At 36.4% G+C, this 23752-nt stretch overlaps 1 protein-coding gene across 6 annotated transcripts in view; it reads right to left on the reverse strand.

The window, feature by feature from the left end:
* The window catches only part of CHD9 (chromodomain helicase DNA binding protein 9), a 244279-nt gene that overhangs the window by 141535 nt on the left and 78992 nt on the right, over nucleotides 1-23752 (reverse strand). For all 6 annotated transcript variants that reach the window (XM_047793120.1, XM_047793118.1, XM_047793117.1 and 3 more), the window contains exon 2: nucleotides 7955-9574. In XM_047793120.1, the coding sequence (XP_047649076.1) occupies nucleotides 7955-9409 (1455 nt within the window). In that variant the 5' untranslated portion in view covers nucleotides 9410-9574. The remainder of the gene's footprint in view (nucleotides 1-7954; nucleotides 9575-23752) is intronic.

Here is a 23752-nt window from a genome sequence, read left to right on the forward strand (position 1 = left end):
ACTACACTTTAATTTTTTAAAAAGCCAGAAAGAGTAAAAAACAAAAATAAAAAAATTAAATACAATTAAAAAAACTGTTAGACCTACTTTGAAGTAATGCTTCAATCTCACGCTCAACACACACCTGCACTAATCCACAAATTTCTCACCAACTGCTGCCTCTTTCCCACCCCTGGAATTCACTTCTTGTTCACCTCTCACCCTTAAGTATGCATGTCAGAAGTCAATAGCCTTAAAGCTACCGTTAACAATTAGAGTTTCTGCCACTCAGTGCAGAGCTCAATCCTTCTACAATACAGTACACAGTTTAGTCATTAAGATTACATTTTAGAATTAGCTAATATTCCACAAATTACTCAGTCCAAATAAAACATTTTAATCTGGGAGATTTGACAGAAATGTCAAAACCAAAAACCAGTCCAAATTTAACTGGAAAAAAAAACAAAAACAAAACACAAAAACAACTAAAAGGAACATACTTATACAGAATTCCTATCTTGTGTTTTGACTAAGACAACTAAAAATTTTGAAACTTCTTATAAGCAGTACCATGCCAAATGCATAAATATTTAAACAAATTTTGATAAAGAGAGGGATAGTACTTTGTAAAAATTTAAATTACTCAATGAATCGATTTAAATATTACTTAGTTTTTTCTCTTCTTTTTGTCTAAGGCATAGAGTGACAGGATTTTTAATTATTCATTATCTGTTGGTTTTTCTGACTCAGGAAGTTAATACTATTAAAACAAACAAACAAAACCCCCAAAACTCCAAAACAAAAAAACTAGCAAAGAGCTTGGGATCCTCTGAATTCAAAGGGTTTGAGTAAAGTATAGCAAATCCCTGCTTTAGTTTTACATTTAGATGTAGAGGTTTTCCTCTTCTTTTTAACAGTAATTTCACTTACATACAAAATTAGCCATGCTTCTGCACAAGATAAGTTTCAAATATCTAATATATACCAATAAATTCTTACTTAAATGAGTGTGACCCTGGGAGATATAACAATAACCATTACAAATTTGACCATACAAGACCTCCCCTTTTCATCTTTTCCTAACTGAGCATTCTATCAACATCACCTTCTAAGGGGGAGAAAAAAAAAGAGCCATTTAATTAAAGCTTTTAATGTTCAATAGAATACATTTCAACTATCTGGAAAATTTACTCATCTGTAATAAAAAATTCCTTGACATTGCTGTATAGCAGAGAACTTGTCACATTTCTTTACCTTTCTTCATTATTTGTAATTGCCACTTGGGAGCTAAATAGGCAATATGAATGATATATCTTACAATGAAACCCAAAATTACAACCACAGAATCTTAAAGAGTTGAAGAGTATATTAATTTAGTCCATTTTCTACCCACTATAGGAATTCCTTCTGTGACACGCCTGAGCCATTCCATCTCCCTGCTTTCAGCAGAAAAGCTTTATTTCAAACTTGCTTACACTAATCTCCTTTTATGTGACTTCCACTTAGTAGACTTAATTCTGACCTCTAACAAATCCGACTAGGAACCATGAGGTTGCGGGTTCGATCCCTGGCCTTGCTCAGCGGGTTAAGGATCTGGCGTTGCCGTGAGCTGTGGTGGAGGTCGCAGACACGACTCGGATCCCCCGTTGCTGTGGCTGTGGTGTAGGCCCTCAGCTACAGCTAGGATTAGACCCCTAGCCTGAGAACCTACATATGCCGTGGGTGTGGCCCTGGAAAAGACAAAAGAAAAAAAAAAGGAAAGAAAAGGAACCCAAATTGGAAAGGAAAAAGTAGAACTCTCACTGTTTGCAGATGACATGATGACATGATACTATAAATAGAAAACCCTAAAGACACTACCAGAAAACTGTTAGAGCTCAATCAATGAATTTAGTAAAGTTGTAGGATACAAAATTAGTACACAGAAAATTGACTGGATTTCTATATTTTTTTTTCTTTTTTTTTCCCCTGTGCTATCCAGCAGGCCTTCACTGCTTATCCATTTTATTTTATTTTATTTTATTTTATTTTAGTCTTTCTGCCATTTCTTGGGCTGCTCCCACGGCATATCTATTCCCAGGCTAGGGGTCCAATCGGAGCTGCAGCCGCCAACCTACGCCAGAGCCACAGCAACGCAGGATCCGAGCCGCGTCTGCAACCTACACCACAGCTCATGGCAACGCCGGATCCTTAACCCACTGAGCATGGGCAGGGACCGAACCTGCAACCTCATGGTTCCTAGTCGGATTCGTTAACCACTGCGCCACGACGGGAACTCTTGGATTTCTATATATTAACAATGAAAGATCAGAAAGAGAAGTCAGGGAAAGCAATCCCATTTACCATTGCATCAAAAAGAATAAAATGCCTAGAAATTTTATTTCTACCTACCTAAAGAAACTAAAGACCTATACTCTGAAAACTATAAGACAATGATGAAAGAGGTCAAAGATGACACAGAGGAAAGATATATCTAACAATTATCTAATATCTAACAATTCGTATTACTGCACAGTTAGAGCCAAACAGTGTAATAAGCATTCATTTCCTAATAGCTTAGTGGTCATTTTTAAAAATACATTTAAATTGAAGGAAAATCGAAAAGACAACCCACAGAATGGGAGAAATATTTGCAAATGAAGTGAATGACAAGAGATTAATCTCCAAAATATATACAAACCTCCTGTAGCTCAATACCAAAAACAAACAAACAAACAAACAAAAAAATCAAAAAATATCTAAACACGATTCTCCAAAGAAGACACATGGACGCCCAAAACACATAATGTTCAACATCACTAGTTGTTAGAGAAATGCAGATCAAAACTACAGTGCAGTACCACCTTACACCAGCCAGAATGGTCATCATCAAAAAGTCTACAAACAATAAATGCTGGAGTGGGTGTGGAGAAAAGGGAACCCTCTTACATTGTCGGTAGGAATGTAAATTCGTGCAGCCACTATGGAAAACAGAATGGAGAGTCCTCAAAAAAACTAAAAATAGAATTACCATATGATACAGCAATCCCACTCCTGGGCATCTATCCAGAGAAAAACATGACTCGAAAAGATATATGTACCCCAATGTTCATTACTGCAGCCAAGACATGGAAGCAACCTAGATGTCCATCGACAGAGAAGTGGACAAAGAAGATGTGGTACATATACACAATGGAATATTACTCAGCCATAAAAAGAAGTGAAATAATGGCATGTGCAGCAACATGGATGGTCCTAGAAATTATCATACTAAGTTAGACAGTGAGACACAAACACCACATGCTATCACTTATATGTAGAATCTAAAAAGGGGATAAAATGAACTTATTTGCAGAACAGAAACTGACTTTGAAAAACTCATGGTTATCAAAGGAGACAGGTTGGGGTCAGGAGGGATGGGTGGGGGGTTTGGGATGGAAATGTTCTAAAATTTGGTTGTGATGATGGTTGTACAACTGTAAATATAATAAAATTCAGTGAATTAAAAAAAACACATATATACTTTAAAGAAAGGTGAAAGTAGTTAAGACCACATGTAATAGAGTTAAATCAGATTTAAATCCAGTCTGGCCACTGCCTATCTCTATACTGGCTGTGTGATTTGAGATATATCACCTAACTTCTCTGTACCTCAGTGTCCTCAACGAAAACTGAAGTAAATAACTGAATCTAAATAAAAAGACTGCTGTGAAGGCTCAATCTGTTAATAATATGTTAAGTATTTAGAATAGTATTTGGTGCAAACACAGTGTTCTATCGTAGTGCCAGTTATTCCAGTTTTTGCTTATTACTATGCACTTTGAATTATCATGCTAATATACACAACAAAAATATAAAGATATTTTAATTATTTTGATTCAAATTTTTCCAGATCTCAATAATAACTTTATATGGTATTTTAGCAACTTTACAATGGCTATGATTAAAAATCATTTTCAGAAAAATATTAAATGACATGAAAAATCTCTGCAACATATTAACTAGAATGTTAAAAAAGCAATTTGCCAAACAGCATAAACTATATGATTTCAGCTCTGTTTCGTAAAAATGCAATAATACATAGATGGAAGGCTGGAGAGTCAGACAACAGGTCTCACCGGAAACTTGGACAGCAAAATGTCAACAACAGTATCTTTTGCTAGTGATATTACAAGTAAATTATTTATCATCTGTTTTCTATATGGTCTAATTTTTTAATTACTATATATTAAAATTTTTCATCAGAAAAATTTAAATATATAGAAATATTTTAAAATGTCTTACATAGGCTGTTGTCTTTCTCTAATTTTTTTAAAATGATCTTTATTTTTTCCATTATAGCTGGTTTACAGTGTTGTCAATTTTCTACTGTAGAGCAAAGTGACCCAGTCACACACACATACATACATTCTTTTTCTCACATTATCCTGCTCCATCATAAGTGACTAGATAGAGTTCCCAGTGCTATACAGCAGGATCTCATTGCTTATCCATTCCAAAGGCAATAAATTGCATCTATTAACCCCTAATTCCCAGTCCATCCTACTCCCTCCCCCTCCCCCTTGGCAACCACAAGTCTGTTCTAATTTTTTTTTTTTAAGCTTATAAATAATGTAAGTTTCCCTACCTTCAGGGAAAAAAAAAAAAAGAAATTCAAGATGGCAAATAAAGCACTAAGTTCATCAGAATACAAAAGCCAACAAGGAATTACATACATCCCAAAATTCAATTTCCTGGGGTTTTTTTGGGGGGGGGCTTTTTAGGGCCACACCTGCAGAATATGGAGGTTCCCAGGCTAATCAGAGCCACAGCAGCCAGCCTAAGCCACAGCCACAGCAACGTGGGATCCAAGTCACGTCTGCAACCTGTATTTACTGCAGCTCACAGCAACATGGCAATGCCAGAAGATCAGGCCAGGGATTAAAACTGCATCCTCATGGATATCAGTTGGCTTCATTACCACTGAGCCACAACAGGAACTCCTATTTTCTGTGTTGAGTGTAATTTTAGCTGTCCCACATACTTTCACTGCTATAGAACTTTTACATTAAATTTAATATATAAGCATTGAGAGATCACGCAGTGTTCCGTGATTATTTCCACTTTAGAAATAAGACAAAAATGAAAGATTTTGTGTTACAAAATAGCAGTTAATATCTGTCACAAGAGAGCAATGAAAATTAATACTGTAATTTTCTCAAAGTTCCTTTGCTCAGAGTTTTGTTGTGGCACAGCAGAAACAAACCTGACTACTATCCATGAGCATGCAAGTTCGATCCCTGGCCTCACTCAGTGGATTAAGGATCCTGCATTGCAGCAAGCTGCGTATAAACCACAGACACGGCTCAGATCTGGCATTGCTATGGCTGTGGCGTAGACCAGCAGCTGTAGCTCCGATTCGACCCCTAGCCCAGGAACTCCCCTTGGGTTGCAGGTGAAGCCCTAAAATAAATAAATAAATAAATAAATAAATAAATAAATAAATAAATAAATAAATTCCTCTGCTCTAAAAATGAGAGATGAAAATAAGCTAGTATTTTCTCTATTATATTTTTTAAGTGCTTATGTTTTTTAAAACTCTTTTTAAATGGTAAAATTCCGGAGTCAATTATATAAGAACTGTTTTCAGCAATATTCACAGTTTTTAATGACTGACACAGACTCTAAGACATCTGAAATTATACACACAAACACCCGACCTCAGTTGGGGAAGAAGAAAAAGCTTGCTTAGAAATATTCTTTACATATTCAATATTCTCAATGAAGCTTTCTAGAATTCTAAATAGAGTGCCACCCATGAGTTTTCAAACAATAGATTAATGAGTATCTTGTTCTGGATATTGTCCCATGTGTCCTTTTTTATTTTGATAAAGCAAAAATTATGCCACTTTATCATTTTTTAATCTGTTGACTTCTATGCATATATTTCACAATGCTAATTTAGTCTAAAATTAAACTACTGCATTTAAAAGAGTTTTTAAAAAATAAGAAAAAAATTTATTTTCATAGAACCTGGGGAAAACTCTAATAATATAAGAACTTCTTATTAATATAACATTTTGGCCATATAGTAACCATAATCATTCAGAACATGCCAAAAATTACATAGATAAAAAACTTATATGCACTGTCCAAATCTGTCATTTATCATACATACTAAATAATTTCAAACTTCACATATTTAGGATATCTGATTTATAATTCTGTACAAGTAAAACCTATAAGCAATCCACAGTAATCATAATCACAATATTCTTCCTTCTCTACCAATCCATCTCTCCTCTTCACCTCCACAATGAGAAACTCCCAACTCTCTCTTAACACCAAGGTATCATAGGAAACTTAAGAAGAGACTTTCAATAAATCAAGTATTCCAAACCAACTGTCCTTTACCAATTTTTAAACATGTAGAAAAAAGAAGTTAGCAAAACAAAATAAACTCTGAAAAAAAAAAAAAGGTGAGTAGATTTAAATAAAGCCTTATCAGTGTAGATAAGATGATTTATTAAAGGCTGCTGCTGATGGGTATGAAAAGACTTTCTATCAGATAGTACTATCTATATATTATTGGGACTACTTTATTTATAATTATCTTCCATTAATTCCAAATCTATAAAAGTGAGTCTTTACTTAAAGCCAGTAAAACACGTTTAGAAAAACATGAATTTAAAAAAAAAATTTTTTTTTAAAGATGACAAGGCCTGAGAAAAATAAAATTAAGAAATAAAGTTAATAAATTTCAGAGTTCATCATTTCAGTTATATGCTAGACAAAGTAATAAATCAAACTGATCAGAAATCTACGTAAAAGTAGAGAGATGATCTGAATTTCAATCAGTAGGAGTTTTTCCCAGGGCCCTTCTAATTAAGTTGCTTGATCCTCTTCCAGTAGAGGGAGCAAAATCATAATATTCTGTTTGGGCCACAAAAAAGAAGGGGAGGAAGACAGTCTTTTAAATACCTTCAATCTTTCTAGACTATTCAAAAGTTCTGAAAACACCCAAAGGAAAAGATACAGATTTTATCATTTGCAAACACTTCAAGCCTTTGAAATTAAAAAAAAGTCCATAAATATTTAATTTCTTTACCTGCTAAAACTCTCTCAATCCTTACCAAAACCCTATTATTATTCCGTACTTAAATATGAAGCAAATGAGACGCACAGAAATTACTTAATTAGCTAAAAGTCATGCAGCTAATAAATAACATGAGTGAAGATCTAAGCCTGGTAGTCTAGTATCAGACAGAACCTATGTTCTTAGCCACTTTATTGTGATCTTAATTTTGAATTATGCTTTCCCCCATCATTAACATATTCTTAGTGTTAGTCCTCAAAGCCTTCTTAATGCCCATAAGAATCCATCGTATATGGATATGCTAACAAACTGCCGTTTCCAGTTTTCCCTTATAGATACAGCAAGATAAATATCTTTGGGTACATTACTTACGCCATGTTTGGGTTATTGTAATAAAGCATTTTTATACTCAAACATGCCACCAAATTGCTTTCCAAAATATTTGTATCAACTATAAAACTATGTAAGTTCCATATATTTCTCAGCATTAACATTAAAAAATTTTATCTAATTATCAACTGAGATCTTATCAAATTATATGAGCTTCTTAGTGGAATATTAACTCTATGTCCATTATATTTGCAAAAAAAGTTCCCAATCTATTGTTTTCCTTTTAACTATGGCTACTAAGGTTTTCTTTTTTTTTGAAAATAAATCTTTCCATTAAAAGCAATCATAGTTGAAAGTTACAGAAGATGTCTTAATACTTTATAATTTTCTAAATATAGAACGAAGTCTATTGTTTTGTGCATATCAATGAATTGCTTTCAAAAACAAGAATAGTGAAGCAAGAGAAACCTACATCAAATATGCACAAACTGAGACTTACTGAGTTTGAGAAATCTTGAATATGTCTCACAAAATTAACGCAATGAGTAAAAGCCCACCATACCCCTTTCCACCAAAATAAGAGCTACATACCTGTCGCTGTAAACACAGGCGATTTCTGTCATGTAGATGCTGATGATTAGAAAGTGGTGAATGCCAACTCCGAGCCTGACTATGCAACTGAGTTGGAGCCATATCAGAAGGCCGTGTTATAAGATGTGAAGTAAATTGCCGATCAAGGTCATGATCTAAAACATGACTTGGATTATCTTGTCCAAATGCTGACTCATCAAATTGGGGAAGGAGACCCTCCTGAAGGAGGTCTTCTGGGTCAAGTCCTGTGAATGGCTCAGTTTGAGATTCCACTTGATGAAGTAAATTCTCTTCTAAAGATGAAAAGCCATTAGTTTCTACATGATCACTGAAATGGCCCATTTGATTTCCTGAGTCAACAGGATCTGGGAAGTTCATGTGCACAGGAGATAATTTTGAATTGCTATAATTACCCTGAGGATGTGATGAATGCAACATTTGGAAATTATTCGAATTCAGTGATGTATTAGGATTTAGCATATGCTGAGTAGATTCTTGCTTGATTCCCCTATGAGGTGAAAAGGAATTACTTCCAGTAAAATCAGATAACGTCTGATTTGTATGATTAGGTGCAAGAACTGCAGAGGACTGAAGAAGACCATTTGGTGATACGTGATTACTGGAAAAGGAATAATGTGAAGAAAACTGCTGTGAATTACTGACAGAACAAGAAGTCATATTTGGAGAAGGTCCATTAAAATTTCCTTCTTGATGATTGCTACACTTTAGGAAGTGTACTGAAGGATTTGACGTTTGAGAAAACTGCTGCATTGAAAGGGATTGTTGTGAAGTAGATGCATTATTAATCTGTGATGGGTGGTTAACACTGACTCTGTGTGGACCAGAAACATTAACATCCATAAAATTTTTAGACTGGCTAAGAGAGTTTTGCCCTGGGTTAAGATTATTTCTGTTTTGTTGTGAGCGTAGCGAAGTACACTGTGTTTGTTGTTCATTGGCCTGAAATAAGGCAAAGTCATGGTGTGCCACAAAGCTTTTAGTTTGATGCATAGAGTGAGAATGTCCTTGATGAAAAGGAGACCCATTTTGATTTGAAATGCTAGTAGCTGTCTGATGGCCCCACATTGGACTGCCATCTGCTACATCTGGAAACAAACCATTCGGTTGGTTCTGCGGATGGATCGGAGAACAATTAAACTGAGAGTGTGGAGATAACACATGTTCAGCTGGGCTACCAAAAGACTGATTAACTTGATGAAATTTCATTGAGTCAAACTGATTTAATTGTTCATAATCAGTCATCTTCTGATGTGTTGGAGTACCTTGAACATGATTCAGTGAGTCTATGTGCAAAGGTTCAAATTCTGCACCCAAGTTCAGTTCATCAACTAGTGAAACAGGTCCTGGTTGTACAAATGCATCATCTGACAAACCTTCTAAGGTCTCACCGAAAAGATTGGCATCATCAAAAAAGTCCATCATTGGATCTGTCATCTTGAAAAATTCAGTAACAAGCTGGGCTGTTCACTCCAAACGGAGTATATTCAGCTTCTCTGCAGTAGATGTTAATGGATCATTTCCAAAGGGCATCAACTAATCCGAAACAGGTCAATGTTCATTATTGCTCTAGACAATGACATGTCATGAAGTGTCAGAATCCTAGGAAAATAAGAACAAAAACAAAGTTTAATAATGAACATTCATTAAAGTTTTACAAAGTTAATATGTGACGTAAAAAACATAAAATCTCAGGGTACAGCATGTTTTGGTGAAATAATTCATTATAAAAATCTCATTAATATTCCCTACAAGGAAAAAAAATGCTGGCACAGGGGACACGACTATATGCATTTAAAAGTATTTTGAGGAGTTCCTGTCGTGGCGCAGTGGTTAACGAATCTGACTAGGAACCATGAGGTTGCGGGTTCAGTCCCTGGCCTTGCTCAGTGGGTTAGGGTCTGGCGTTGCCGTGAGCTGTGGTGTAGGTCACAGACAAGGCTCGGATCCCACGTTGCTGTGGCTCTGGTGTAGGCTGGTGGCTACAGCTCTGATTTGACCCCTAGCCTGGGAACCTCCATATGCCTCGGGAGCGGCCCTAGAAAAGGGCAAAAGACAAAAAAAAAGTATTTTGAGGTCCACATATTATAATGCCAGAACATAAACTTGAGAATGGAATGTTAGACTCTCTCCTGAACCATGAAACAGCCATCACTGCCAGCAGCTCTAGCATATGCAAAGTATAGAGGTATCACACTTTAAAGTTATGTACTGTTAAGATAACTGACATCAGATCCTCTTGGATTAGCAAGTATGATGTGACCTTTTACTCTAGACGTCTTGAGCAGATAAATCTACTACTTCACAAGGTATATATGGAACTACATCAGGAAGAGTAGTTGAGGAAGTTCCCATTGTGGCTCAGTAAGTTACGAACCCGACTAGTATCCATGAGGATGTGGGTTCAATCCCTGGCCTTGCTCAGTGGGTTAAGGATCCAATGTTGCCGTGAGCTATGGCATAGATGGCAGGTGCGGCTCGGATCCCATGTTGCTATGACTGTAGGGTAGGCCGGCCACTGCAGCTCTGATTCAATCCCATCCTGGGAACTTCCATATGCCCCAGGTGAGGCCCTAAAAAGGAAAAAAAAAAAAAAGTCATTGGGAGTTCCCGTCATGGCTCAATGGTTAACGAATCCAACTAGGAACCATAAGGTTGCGGGTTCAATCCCTGGCCTCACTCAGTGGGTTAAGGATCCAGCGCTGCCGTGAGCTATGGTGTAGGTTACGGACATGGCTTGGATCTGGCATTGCTGTGGCTGTGGCATAGGCTGGCAGCACAGGTCCAAGGACCCCCTAGCCTGGGAACCTCCATGTGCCACGGGTCGGCTCTAGAAAAATGCAAAAAGACCAAAAAAAAAAAAAAGTTGTTGAACGAGGTCAGGATAAGCTGACCCTAAATGAGATCAAAGTTAGCCATCTGGTCAACTGACCAGACATGTAATATGTTAAGAATGTGCAACATATTGCTACCGTGGTCCTCTTGCTCATCTACCATGGAAGCTCAGACTCCTGAGAGTCAAATTATTTAGATATCCATGTAGCAAAACTAAGCACATTTTTTAATAATTAGAGTCCTTACTCTATCCATAAGTACCCTCCTCACCATTGGATAATTTGTATTTATACATGCTGCTTGTTATATTTACCAAACTGTGCAAATAAATATGTACTGACAATCAAGCTAAGGCAAAAAAAAAATCCAGTAGCTTAAGCTAAGCAACAAATTATCTTATGATAATCTCAAGAGAAAAAAATAACATTTGTTGGGCGGGGAGACATACATCTGCAGCATGGGGAAGTTCCGGGCCAGGGATCAAACCCACACTGCAGCAGTGACCTGAGCCACAGCAGTGACAATACAGAATTCTTAATCACCATGCCACCTGGGAACACCTCAAAAAAAATTTGGGAGGGGGGAGGAAATAACATTTATACACACAAATATCACATATATATACATACAGCTGATAGGTAAAAAGGATATAATAGGTTACTTGCTAATAGGAAATGGTTGGCCAATTTTGCTCCAGGCTTGCACCATTCCAAACATTTTTAACAAAGGTAATTTGTGGTTTTGCCCCTATTGTCTTGCAAAGAAAACCACAACGTTTGCTCCTCTACATATCACTTTGAACTTTTTCAGGAGGTCCATATCAAGAAATATAAATTTCCTAAACAAAAATGTCTGCTTATTATTGAAATGTAGAAACTTTTGAAAAATTCTGAGAAGTGAAACTACCTAAATCAATAATAATTTTACCTAGAAATGGACTTATCAATCACAATGGTATACAAGCACTTTAACAAATATATGACCTGAGAAAATAAGTACAGAAAAAGAAATTATTTTTCCAGATTTTATAATTATGAGACTGAGCAAAGTATTATATGTCCTGAATACAGCATTAGCCAGAAAAAAAAAAAAAGAGTGGGTTAAATCACTTCTATGGAACATATCTTATTTTAGCCATAGACGCTAGACTAGGGTATGTATACTTAATCCGTTATCCACAAAAAAAAGGCAATGTCCAATGTTTTTAATGGGTATATGATTATTTACCAAGATGAAGAAAGAAGAAATGTAAGTTACTGAATCTAGTCTGTTATCAAATATAAGGTACATCATTAGTTGATGTAACACGAAGAAACTATGAAACTATATCACTTTGGGTTTTTATTTTATAATCTGTGAAATAACTTTAAAAAATATTTTCAGGCTTAGACTTATTCCAAAGGATCTGATAATTTCTTCTCCCATGAACTATTCTTTTTCATCTGTAAAACACCTGATTGCTGCTTTGTAAGAAAATGTAGAATTGCTGTCATTTACTCAACAACAAATGTGTTTCAGTAATATTAAATTTATGCTGTGTTACTCTGTCCCTGTGCCTCTCTGCAAAATCAATAATTTTTTGGTTAAATGCTGAATGAAAGTCTATCTTTTTAGAGACACTTTAAGTAATTAAACACACGTATTACTGATGTACGTAGCCCAGCTGAAGTAATGGCAATGTAACCCACTGAGCGAGGCCAGGGATTAAACCCACATCCTTATGGCTACTAGTCAGGTTCTTAACTCATGGAGCCACAACAGGAACTCCCAGTTAAAGATTTTTTAAAATGCTGCTCTGAAAATTAGTTTATGATGTTATCAGAGCAGTAATACTCCATTCAGGAAAGAAATGGTGTGGTATCCAAATTTTTGTACATTATGGTAGTTTGTGCTAAAGCAAAGTGTTTTCTACACTTAGGTAACCTGAAGCTTACTGAAAATAAGGGGAGAGGTGGAAATTTTAATCAAGAAAACAATGTGCTATTTGCTCTACCAACAAACATTTACTGGTAAACAACTTCTAGGCACTAGGATGATGAATAATAGCTGACTTCTGAAGGGAAATACAGCCAAGTAAATAAACCATTACCAATACAATACAATACAATATCTGTGCTTTGATAAAAGTATGCACAGAGGAAGAACATCTAATGAAGAAAATGAATATAGGGAGTTCTCATTGTGGCTCAGTGGTAATGAATCCGACTAGCATCCATGAGGATGTGGGTTTGATCCCTGGCCTCGTTCAGAGGGTGAAGGATCCGGCGCTGTGGTGAGCTGTGGTATAGGTCATAGACGCAGCTTGGATCTTGCGTTGCTGTGGCTGTGGTTTAGGCCTGCAGCTGCAGCTCGGATTTGACTCCTAGTCTGGGAATTTCCATATGCCAAGGGTACGGCCCTAAAAACACATACACAAAAAAAGAAACAAAGAAAGAAAATGAATATAGACACCATACTATCTAAGAAGCTATAAATTCATATGAGACAAGATACATGTAAGCAGTCAACCTTAGTTATAAAAAGAGAAACTAAAATCGAACTATGAAAAAATGCCCATAAAATCTAAAAAAAGTTATCTTTTCTGATTTGAAGTTTATTCTACATTTGTCACAAATATTAAGTTCCTCTTTAAGATCTATCATCTTATTTCTTTCCAATAAATGTATCATTTCCCAACTATATAAAGACATCACATCAGTCTAATTTTAACTTTCTATTTAGTTAAGCAAATATTTATGGACTGTCCATTACATCCAAAGCGACTCTGTAGAAACTACACATAAAACCCTTGCTCTTGGAAAGTTCAGAATCTAAATGGGGGAGGTAGGGAATAATGGCACAAGAACAGCACATCATATATTCAATAAAATATGACAGACGTGGCCTAAGAGAGGCACAAGTCTATCTAGAAAGTGATTCATAAAGAGAAGAAAGAGTACACTTGGCAAGTTTTTCAGAAAAAGCTTCTTTCAGAACAATCGGCATTTGAAGGGATCTTATAAATGGGGTTGGAAGGAAAGGCCAGGCAAAGAATTTAGGAATAAAGAGTGGCAGGAAGGAAGTAAATATTTAGGGGCTAGTATGACCACTGCAGAGTATACAAAGGAAAAAAATGGAAAATAAAGGCAGAAATACAAGTTGGGGTACTGCTGGAAGGGGCTGTATAAATTAAGTACATTAAATTAACACATTCCAGGGACAGATTCTTTTTTTTTTTTTTTTGTCTTTTTGCCTTTTCTAGGGCCGCTCCCACGCGGCACATGGAGGTTCCCAGGCTAAGGGTCTAATCGGAGCTGTAGCCACCAGCCTCTGCCAGAGTCACAGCAATGAGGGATCTGAGCCATGTCTGCAACCTACACTACAGCTCACGGCAACGCCGGATCCTTAACCCACTGAGCAAGGGCAGGGACCGAACCTGCAACCTCATGGTTCCTAGTCGGATTTGTTAACTGCTGCATCACAACGAGAACTCCCTCCCAGAATTCTTCTAAAGTTAAGTATTTATATAATCAAAATCAAATTACTTATCTTCATTTTTCTATTTATCTGATGTCAAATATGATGATCATACAAAACGGATTCAAATATCAATAGGACAGAATCCCTGCCTTCAAAAAATTCATAATCTAGAGGGGAAGAAAACACACAAATAATATGGTATATATCTCAGCAGAGATGTATACAAAGCACTATATTATGGTAGCATAGATTAAATAGCAGTTAATTACATGTGGAGAAGATCAGGAGAGGCATAGTGAAGAGGTTACATGTGAATGGGGCCATAACAGTAAAAATAAGGTCTCTAAATATGTGCTCTCTAACAGAATTTATATACATAAATTTACTTCAGTGGTAATATTACTTTCCTCAGTGTCTAATAGTTGCCTTTCCCCCAAGACATTTCCATATTCTCCATATAAGTCCCTCAATATATTTCAACTAAATGAACTGGTCTTCCCAGTAAATTCTATACGTTAATAGCTTTGTCCAATTTAATTTACCCATTGATCCCTACCAAAGTATTCAATCCCCTGGTACAGTCATCACCACAGCATTTCTATACAGCACTAAACTTGTGCTACATTAATTTTTATTTTATGAGCTTCCTATAGCTATTTCATATTCATCCCTGGAGAAAATTCAGCCTAGGATTCACCTCCTTTAGAAGGCCTCTCCCTACTCAACCCTGTCTAATAACCTGTGCATATCGTAAGTAATACTGCACTGTGATAATATATTACCCTTTCTTTACAGTAGACTCTACACCCTTGGAAAAAAGGAAAACTTTCATAATCTTTGTATCCTTAATACGTTGCCTAGCATAGTAGACATGCCAAAATATTTTTGCTAAATCAGAAAATGATTACATAGGAATTAGAAAGGACATGGGGGGGGGGTGAAGAAAAGAACATGACACTTAAAGACAAAAACTAGAACCAAGTCCTGGCTCTTCCACTTTCTAGCTCTATGACCTTGAGAAGATCACATACTTTCTGTTTTCACAATACCCTCAATCTCATACATTGTATGTAAAACTAGCAAGAACACAGAGGGTACACTAAATAAATACCCAGAGGTAAGGCAGGACATGGCATTTCAGGAACCACTTGACAGCATAATGTGGCCAGAACATGCTACTAGCCAAAGAAAGTTGCCGACAGGCAAGCAAAGGTCAAATATCCAGGCCTCTTATTAGCCATGTTAAGAAATCTGGACTTTATCCTAGCGGCAATGGGGAGTTATTTCATAGATTAAAAATTCTTCTCTGGCATAACACTTAACTAACATTATTACAGTGGCTATTAACATTTGAGTTTATTTTTAGATAGCAAATAGTAACTCTTCTAATGATAGTGACCAAAACACTTAAATTTGGACCCAGAAACATTAGAGAGAAGAAAAAAATATACATTGAGGGGGATACTGGTGACTTTAAAGAATATCCTGGGAACTCCTCTCTACTTGTGAAATGGGATGCTGTCCAATTCATGAATCATTTGATAAAGCCAATTAGGTCAAGATTTAAAAAAAAAAAAGAATATTCTTACTAGACACGAAAAAAAGCTGGGAAACCTGAGTTCATCATTTTTTTGTTTTACAAAAAAAAGGTCTATAGACTTCTAGAAACAATTCTTGCTAAGGCATTCAAATGATGCTTGAATACCTGTTAAAAAGTTCTTCACATCAAGTCAAATTTACTCCTGTCTTCCTAAGTATTTACTTTGAGACTGTTTAAAGTAAACCTAATTGTGGCGTTCCTGCTGTGGTTCAAAGGGTTAAGAACCCCACATAGTGTTTGTGAGGATGCCGTTTCCATTCCTGGTCTTGCTTGGTGAGTTAATGATCCGGCGTTGCCACAAGCCGCAACGTAGATTGCAGATACAGCTCAGATCTGGCAATGCTGTGGCTGTGTCAGAGACCTGCAGCTGCAGCTCTGATTCAACCCTAGCCCAGGAACTTCCATATGCTGCAGGTACAGACATGAAAAGAAAAGAGAAGAAATAAAACCTAACTGTGACTCAAATTCCTGAAGACCTGTCCCCCTTAAAGCTTCTCTTTTCAAAGACATAGGTAAAATACACCCAGTTTATTGAAATGTGAAAAATTCTATCCATAATGGTTAAAATAAAAGGTTTAATGTTAAAGGGATAAAACTTCAACTATTAGTTCCATATTACTAACTTTTAGGGTTCCCTCAGGGCTTCTAAGTATTTGACTAGTGGATAGTACAGAATCTGACAAGGATTACTAGCTTAATGCTAGTAAATTATGTGAGAACATACTAATAACTAGGTGAATAACCACATTCAAATAGTATTAATTAATTTTCCAATAGTGCACCAGAGAATTTCTATCATTAGTTTATTTGGCTCAGCTTAAACGAAGGTAACAAGGTGATTTTAAGTTGAAAGATAGAACTAATTATGACAATAAACAGAACCAAGATATAAAAGAATCTCAAGAGAATGGAGCAATGGATCAAATCAAGTAATTTTTAACTATGGGTCCTGATTTCAGTGCTGACCAACTCTACTATAAGTACATTCAGGCTGCAAATATCACAGAGGCCAAGCAGGTGACATAAATGAGTGAAAGTGGCCAGAAGAGAACTATGGTTAGCTAAAAAGTACAAAGGGGCAGCTACCAGTCAACCTCAGTTAATTGTCATGACTATAAAACTTATAGCAGGAGTTCCCGTCGTGGCGCAGTGGATAACAAATCCTACTAGGAACCACAAGGTTGCGGGTTTGGTCCCTGGCCTTGCTCAGTGGGTTAACGATCCGGCACTGCCGTGAGCTGTGGTGTAGGTTGCAGACGCAGCTCGGATCCCGCGTTGCTGAGGCTATGGCATAGGCCAGCGGCTACAGCTCTGATTAGACCCCCTAGCCTGGGAACCTCCATATGCCACGGGAGCGGCCCTAGAAAAGACAAAAAGACAAAAAGACAAAAAAAAAAAAACTTATAGCAAAACTTAGAGGAGTTGGAAATTCATCCAGACTTCTTTGGGAAAATCCTTGATTTTTCAAATGTTGATAACTAATTCAAACTCTTTATGTAAAATGCTCTTAGACAGAAAATTCAATATTATAAACATATGAACTCTTCATATACTATTAGAAATATATGAACTCTCTGTATATCAATGTCTGAAATTAATGTGGTCTCAATAAAAATGCCAACAGGTTTTTTTCAGAGGCAGACAAGGTATTCCTAAATAGACAAAACGGTGGAGACGGTGTAGAGAAAAGAGGATGCTCCTATACTACTGGTGAGGATGTAAACTGGTATAACCATTATGGAGAATAGTACAGAGGTTCCTAAATACGCTACTACCATACAGTTGAGCAATCGAACTCTTGGGCATACAACTGGAAAAAACTATAATTCGAAAAGGTACATGCACCCCAATGTTCACTGCAGCATTACTTACAACAGTCAAGACATCAAAGCAACCTAAATGGCCATCAACAGAGGAGTGGATAAAGAAGATGTGGTACAGACATACAATGGAATATTACTCGGCCGTAAAAAAAAAAAAAAAGAACAAAATAATGCCATTTGCATCAACAAGGATGGACCTAGAGATTGTCATACTAAGTGAAGTCAGACAAAGAAGGACAAATATCATGTGACAGCACTTATATGTGGAATCTATGTTTTAACAGGATACAAAAAATTTTATTTACAAAACAGACACAAATTCATAGATTTTGAGGTCAAACTTACGGTTACATGGGAGAGAAGGATAAACTATAAGGATGGGAATAACAGATATACACTACTGTACATAAAATAGATACCTAACAAGGACCTATTCTATAGCACAGGGAAATCTACTCAATATTCTATAATAACCTGTACGGGAAAAAGAATGGATATATGTTTAACTGATTCAATTTGCTATACACCTGAAACTAATACAACACTGTAAGTCAACTATACTCCAATAAAATTTTTAAAATAACGTAAAATAGACTAGAGTTCCCATTGTGGCTTAGCGGTAATGAACCTGACTAGTATATATGAGGATCTGGGTTTGATTCCTGACCCTAGTCAGTGGGTTAAGGATCTGGCATCACCGTGAACTGTGTTGTAGGTCACAGAGGTGTCCCAGATCCCATGTTACTGTGGCTGTGGCACAGGCTGGCAGCTACAGCTCCAATTCGACCCCTAGCCTGGGAACTTCCATATGCTGCAGATGCGGCCCTAAAAAGCAAAATAATAACAATAATAATAATAATAATAATAGACAAAGAGCAAAGCCAAGAAAGGATGTGAGAAAGAAGAACAACCAGGAAGAACTAATCTACCAAATATTAGAGCATTATAAAATTTCATTTTTCAAAACATTGTGATATCAACACATGAGAAGCCATACAGATATAATATTCAGTAATTTAGTTATCTCAAACTGGGGGGAAGATGAATTACAAAAAAACAGGACAACTGAATGGCCACCTGAAAAAAGCAGAGATTGATACTTAGCTCTCAAACTGAAATTAATTATAAATAGATCGAAGATACTAACGTTAGAAATGAAAAACCATGAAAATACTAGAAGAAAACATGGATGGGACACACCAGTTTCTAATTAAGGAACAAAATCTAGATATCATTAAAGGTTTATTAATTAGATTATATACTTTTCTGAAAAGATTAACAAATTAGACTACAAAAGAAAATATAAAAAACAGAAATATCTGCAACTAATTTACAGTTGATGAAGTGTTTGTTTTTCAACACAAAAATTTTCTATAAAATACTAATAGCCTAATAGAAAAATGGGCAAAGCATACCAACAGTCAGTTCATATTCTCATCCAAAATAATAGAATGTCAATGAGAATGACACTGAGGTACCATCTTTCATCAGACTGACAGTGATTGCAAAGTTTAATAACACATGTTAGAGAAGCTGTTGATAAAAAATACTCTCATATACAACTGCTGTGAAGTCTAAAATGATAAAACCGGGAGTTCCTGTTGTGACTCAGTGGTTAACGAATCCAACTAGGAACCATGAGGTTGCAAGTTCGATCCCTGGCATCTCTCAGCGGGTTGAGGATCCAGTGTTGCCATGAGCTGTGGTGTAGGTCACAGACATGGTTCGGATCCCGTGTTGGTGTAGGTCAAGCAGCTACAGCTCTGATTTGACCCCGAGCCTGGGAACCGCCATATACCATGGGTGCGGCCTTAAAAAGCCAAAAATAAATAAATAAACAAATAAATTAAATAAATAAATAAATAAATAAAAAGACAAAACCTCTAAGAAGTGGTATTTGTCAATACCCATAAATACTTCAGCTGCACACAACCAGTGACTGAGCAAATTCCCTTCTAACAATTTATTCTATAAATATGTTCATACATGAGTGAAATGGCAGATGCAGATATTTATTGCAGCATTATTTGCTCCATAAAAAGACTGAATATATCCTAGATGTCCATCATCAACAGGATGTTGGTTAAATTAAATATTCAGTTATACTAATGGCACCAAATAATGAGTATAACTTTCAAGCCTATATGTCTAATTTAAAGACTATGGATAGGGAGTTCCTGTCGTGGCGCAGTGGTTAACGAATCCGACTAGAAACCATGAGGTTGCGGGTTCCATCCCTGGCCTTGCTCAGTGGGTTAAGGATCCGGCGTTGGCATGAGCTGTAGTGTAGTTCACAGACATTCGGATCCTGCATTGCTGTGGCTCTGGTGTAGGCTGGCAGCTACAGCTCCGATTTGACCCCTGGCCTGGGAACCTCCATATGCTGTAGGAGCGGCCCAAGAAATGGCAAAAAAAGACCGAAAAAAAAAAGAAAAAGAAAAAAAGAACATGAATAAAATGGGACATATTCAGAGGACACCAAACTGAAGTAAACTGAAGTTACTTGAAACCATGTTTTGCAAAGTTTCTCTCCTCAGGAGTTCCCGTCGTGGCGCAGTGGTTAACGAATCTGACTAGAAACCATGAGGTTGAGGTTCGATCCCTGGCCTCACTCAGTGGGTTAAGGATCCAGTGTTGCCCTGAGCTGTGGTGTAAGTCGAAGATGTGGCTCAGATCCCGCATTGCTGTGGCTCTGGTGTAGGCCTGCGGCTACAGCTGATTAGACCCCTAGCCTGGGAACCTCCATATGCCATGAGAAGCGGCCCTAGAAAAGGCAAAAAGACCAAAAAAAAAAGATTCTCTCAATCCTCACCTAGTTCTATATAGTCTCCCTGGGTTAGCCCATCCTCTATCGTCTATATACTGACAATTTTAAAATTTTCACGTCTACTACCATCTTTCCAGTTGCCTCTTGGACTTCTCCGCAAGTATAAACTCAACAGGTCCAATACCAATCCTTCTTCTAAAATCTTTCTCCTACATGCTTTATTTGGGGTCCATGGCATTGTAAAACCCACCTTTCTGCCCAAAGAATCTATTATGCACATTATGACCAGAGTAAGTTTTTAAATTAAAAAGAGATTTGATCATGTAACTTGCCAATGGAAACCCATTGTTCCCTAATGCTGATCATGTGCCCTTCAAACTTTTTCTCATCTATAGTCACCAATCCACCAATCCACCAAGTCTCCATGTCCTCTAAAATCTAATCACACCAAACTACTTGTTACCTAACATGTCTGATTTCATTTCCCATGCTATTATTCATGCTATCTGCAGGACCCCATATGATAGGTCTAGAGTGATAGGTACCAGAAAACTATAAAGGAAATTATGTTTGCTCAGTATAAGAAAGGAATTTGAAATAGGACTATCTAAAAACAAAAACAATGACTGGGTCACTTTGTTGTACAACAGAACCTGATGAAACATTATAAATCAACTATAATAATTTTAAAAATATAAAAAATTTAAAAAAATTTAAAAATTGAGTATAGAGCCGATAACAGATATGAAACAGAAGTAAAGAGATTTAACAAATGCAAAAAAATAAAGAATAAAAACAAAGATGAGTTTTTTATTACCAAAATTACATATTCAAATTTTAAACAAACTAACCAAACCTCAATAGGGACACTATAAAGAGGAGTCCAGTAGCATAGCAGTGACTGACTAAATAAGCATTAAAATTCCTTCTGTTCTTGATATTTTATGAATTTTTGAGAATTCTTGGTTTGTTTGTTTTTTTATTTATTTTTTTTTTTCCCACTGTACAGCAAGGGGATCAAGTTATCCTTACATGTATACATTTTTCCCCCCACTCTTTGTTCTGTTGCAATAAGAATTCTTGGTTTTAATGTAGAACCCCAACGTTATGTATCAGTGGGTTTCAACAAGGTTAATATGTATATAGATCAATCTATACTACATCTTTAATTGATCTAAGAATTCTACAGTAAGTTCTTCAAATCTGAAGATGATGTGAAATTGAAAAAAATTAGGAATTTAAATATATTTCAAAATAATCCTAATAAATCATGGGGAGGACCATCCTATTTTTCAAATGCAATACTAGGAAGGTGAAATTCAAATTGATGTAACCTAGGAACTAAAACTGTCACTTCAACTATAGAATGGAAAATTATTTACAAAGCACAAATTAAACGGAGGGGGAAAATGTAACAGCTAACTATAGTCTAAATAGCATTCACAACATTGCTTTAGGAAAGCAAACATAATAAAGCTATTAGAAAGAATATACTACCTTATAACTACAGGATGACACTGTGTTATGTAATATGCACCAGAAAGTACTCTTGCTATGCTAGCTAAATGGTTACCATAGTTTTTATTTAAGAAAAATGAAAAAAACTGAAAGAAAAATGAGCAACATCATCAAAATTCAGCAAAATTAAAAATTTCTGTACTTCAAAGGACATAATCAGAAAGCAAAAAGACAAACAGCAGAATGAGATATATAAGGTAACAAGGGGAGAAAAATTTTGCAAATCATGTATCTGATAAGACTTAACCTAGAATATATAAAAAAATTCCTACAACTTAATAGAAGACAAATAACCCAATTAAAAAGTGGGCAAATGATCTGAATAAACATTTCTCAGAGTTTCCTTGTAACACAGTGGGCTAAGGATGAGGCATTTTCATTGTAGTGGCTAGGGTTGCTGCTATAGCACAGGTTCGATCCCTGGCCTGGAAGCATCTACTTGCTGCAGGAGCGGCCAAAAAAAAAAATTCTCTAAATAAGATATACAGATGTCCAATAAGCACAGGAGAAGACACTAAACATCATTAATCAACAGGGAAATGCACTATCAAAACCATAGTGATATAACACTTCATACCCTCTAGGATAGGACAAAAATAACAGAAAATAATGTGTTAGGATGTCAAGAAGCTGGAATTCTCATATCCTGCTGTGAAGAGCGCAGCCACTCTGAAAAATAGTCTGGCAATTCCTCAAATAGTATATCGGCAGAGGAATTGAAAGCAAGGACTCAAATAGATACACAACGTTCATTGTAGCATTATCCATAAAAAGAGGAAACACCCCAAATGCCCACCAACTGATGAATGTGAAATTAAAATGTGGTATAACAACATAATGGAATATTATGACAAAAAAAGGAAGTACTAAAACAAGAATAAACTTTGAGAACATGTTAAATCAAAGAAGCCAGTCACAAAGGACTACATATGATTCTATTTACATGAAATGTCAAGACTTTTTTTTCTTTTTTGGCCGACCCAAGGTATATGGAGTTCCCAGGCTAGGGATCAGATCCAAGCCAAAGTTGTGACCTAAGCCACAGATGCAGCAACGCCAGATCCTTAACCCACTAATCCGGTCTGGGGATCAAATCTGCATTCCAGAGCTCCCAAGATGCCGCCGATCTCGTTGCACCACAGCAGGAACTCCTACATGAAATGTCAAGAACAGACAAATACAGAGAGATAGAAGGGAGATCAGCAGTTGTCCAGGAGTGGACTTAGAGGGATGGGGTTCTTTGGGGAATAGTGAAAATGTTCTAAAATTACTTGTGGTGATAGATACACAACTCTATGAATATAATGAAAGTAACTGAATTAGACACTTTGGGTGAATTATTTAGTATCTGAAGTATATCTCAATAAAGTTATTTTATAAAGAAAAATTATGTGAGCAAAGTTATTTTGAGCCTTCTAATTTTGTGTTATTATCTCTTAAATAAAGATGAAAGTTATACTAGTCAATTAAAAATTTATTTTCTTGGAGTTCCCGTCGTGGCGCAGTGGTTAATGAATCCGACTAGGAACCATGAGGTTGCGGGTTCGGTCCCTGCCCTTGCTCAGTGGGTTAACGATCCGGCGTTGCCGTGAGCTGTGGTGTAGGTTGCAGACAAGGCTCGGATCCCGCGTTGCTGTGGCTCTGGCGTAGGCTGGTGGCTACAGCTCCGATTCGACCCCTAGCCTGGGAACCTCCATATGCCGCGGGAGCGGCCCAAGAAATAGCAACAACAACAAAAAGACAAAAAAAAATTATTTTCTTCAACCTAATTATCAACT

This window comes from Phacochoerus africanus, chromosome 8 (genome assembly GCF_016906955.1).
Source record: "Phacochoerus africanus isolate WHEZ1 chromosome 8, ROS_Pafr_v1, whole genome shotgun sequence".
Lineage (NCBI taxonomy): Eukaryota > Metazoa > Chordata > Mammalia > Artiodactyla > Suidae > Phacochoerus > Phacochoerus africanus.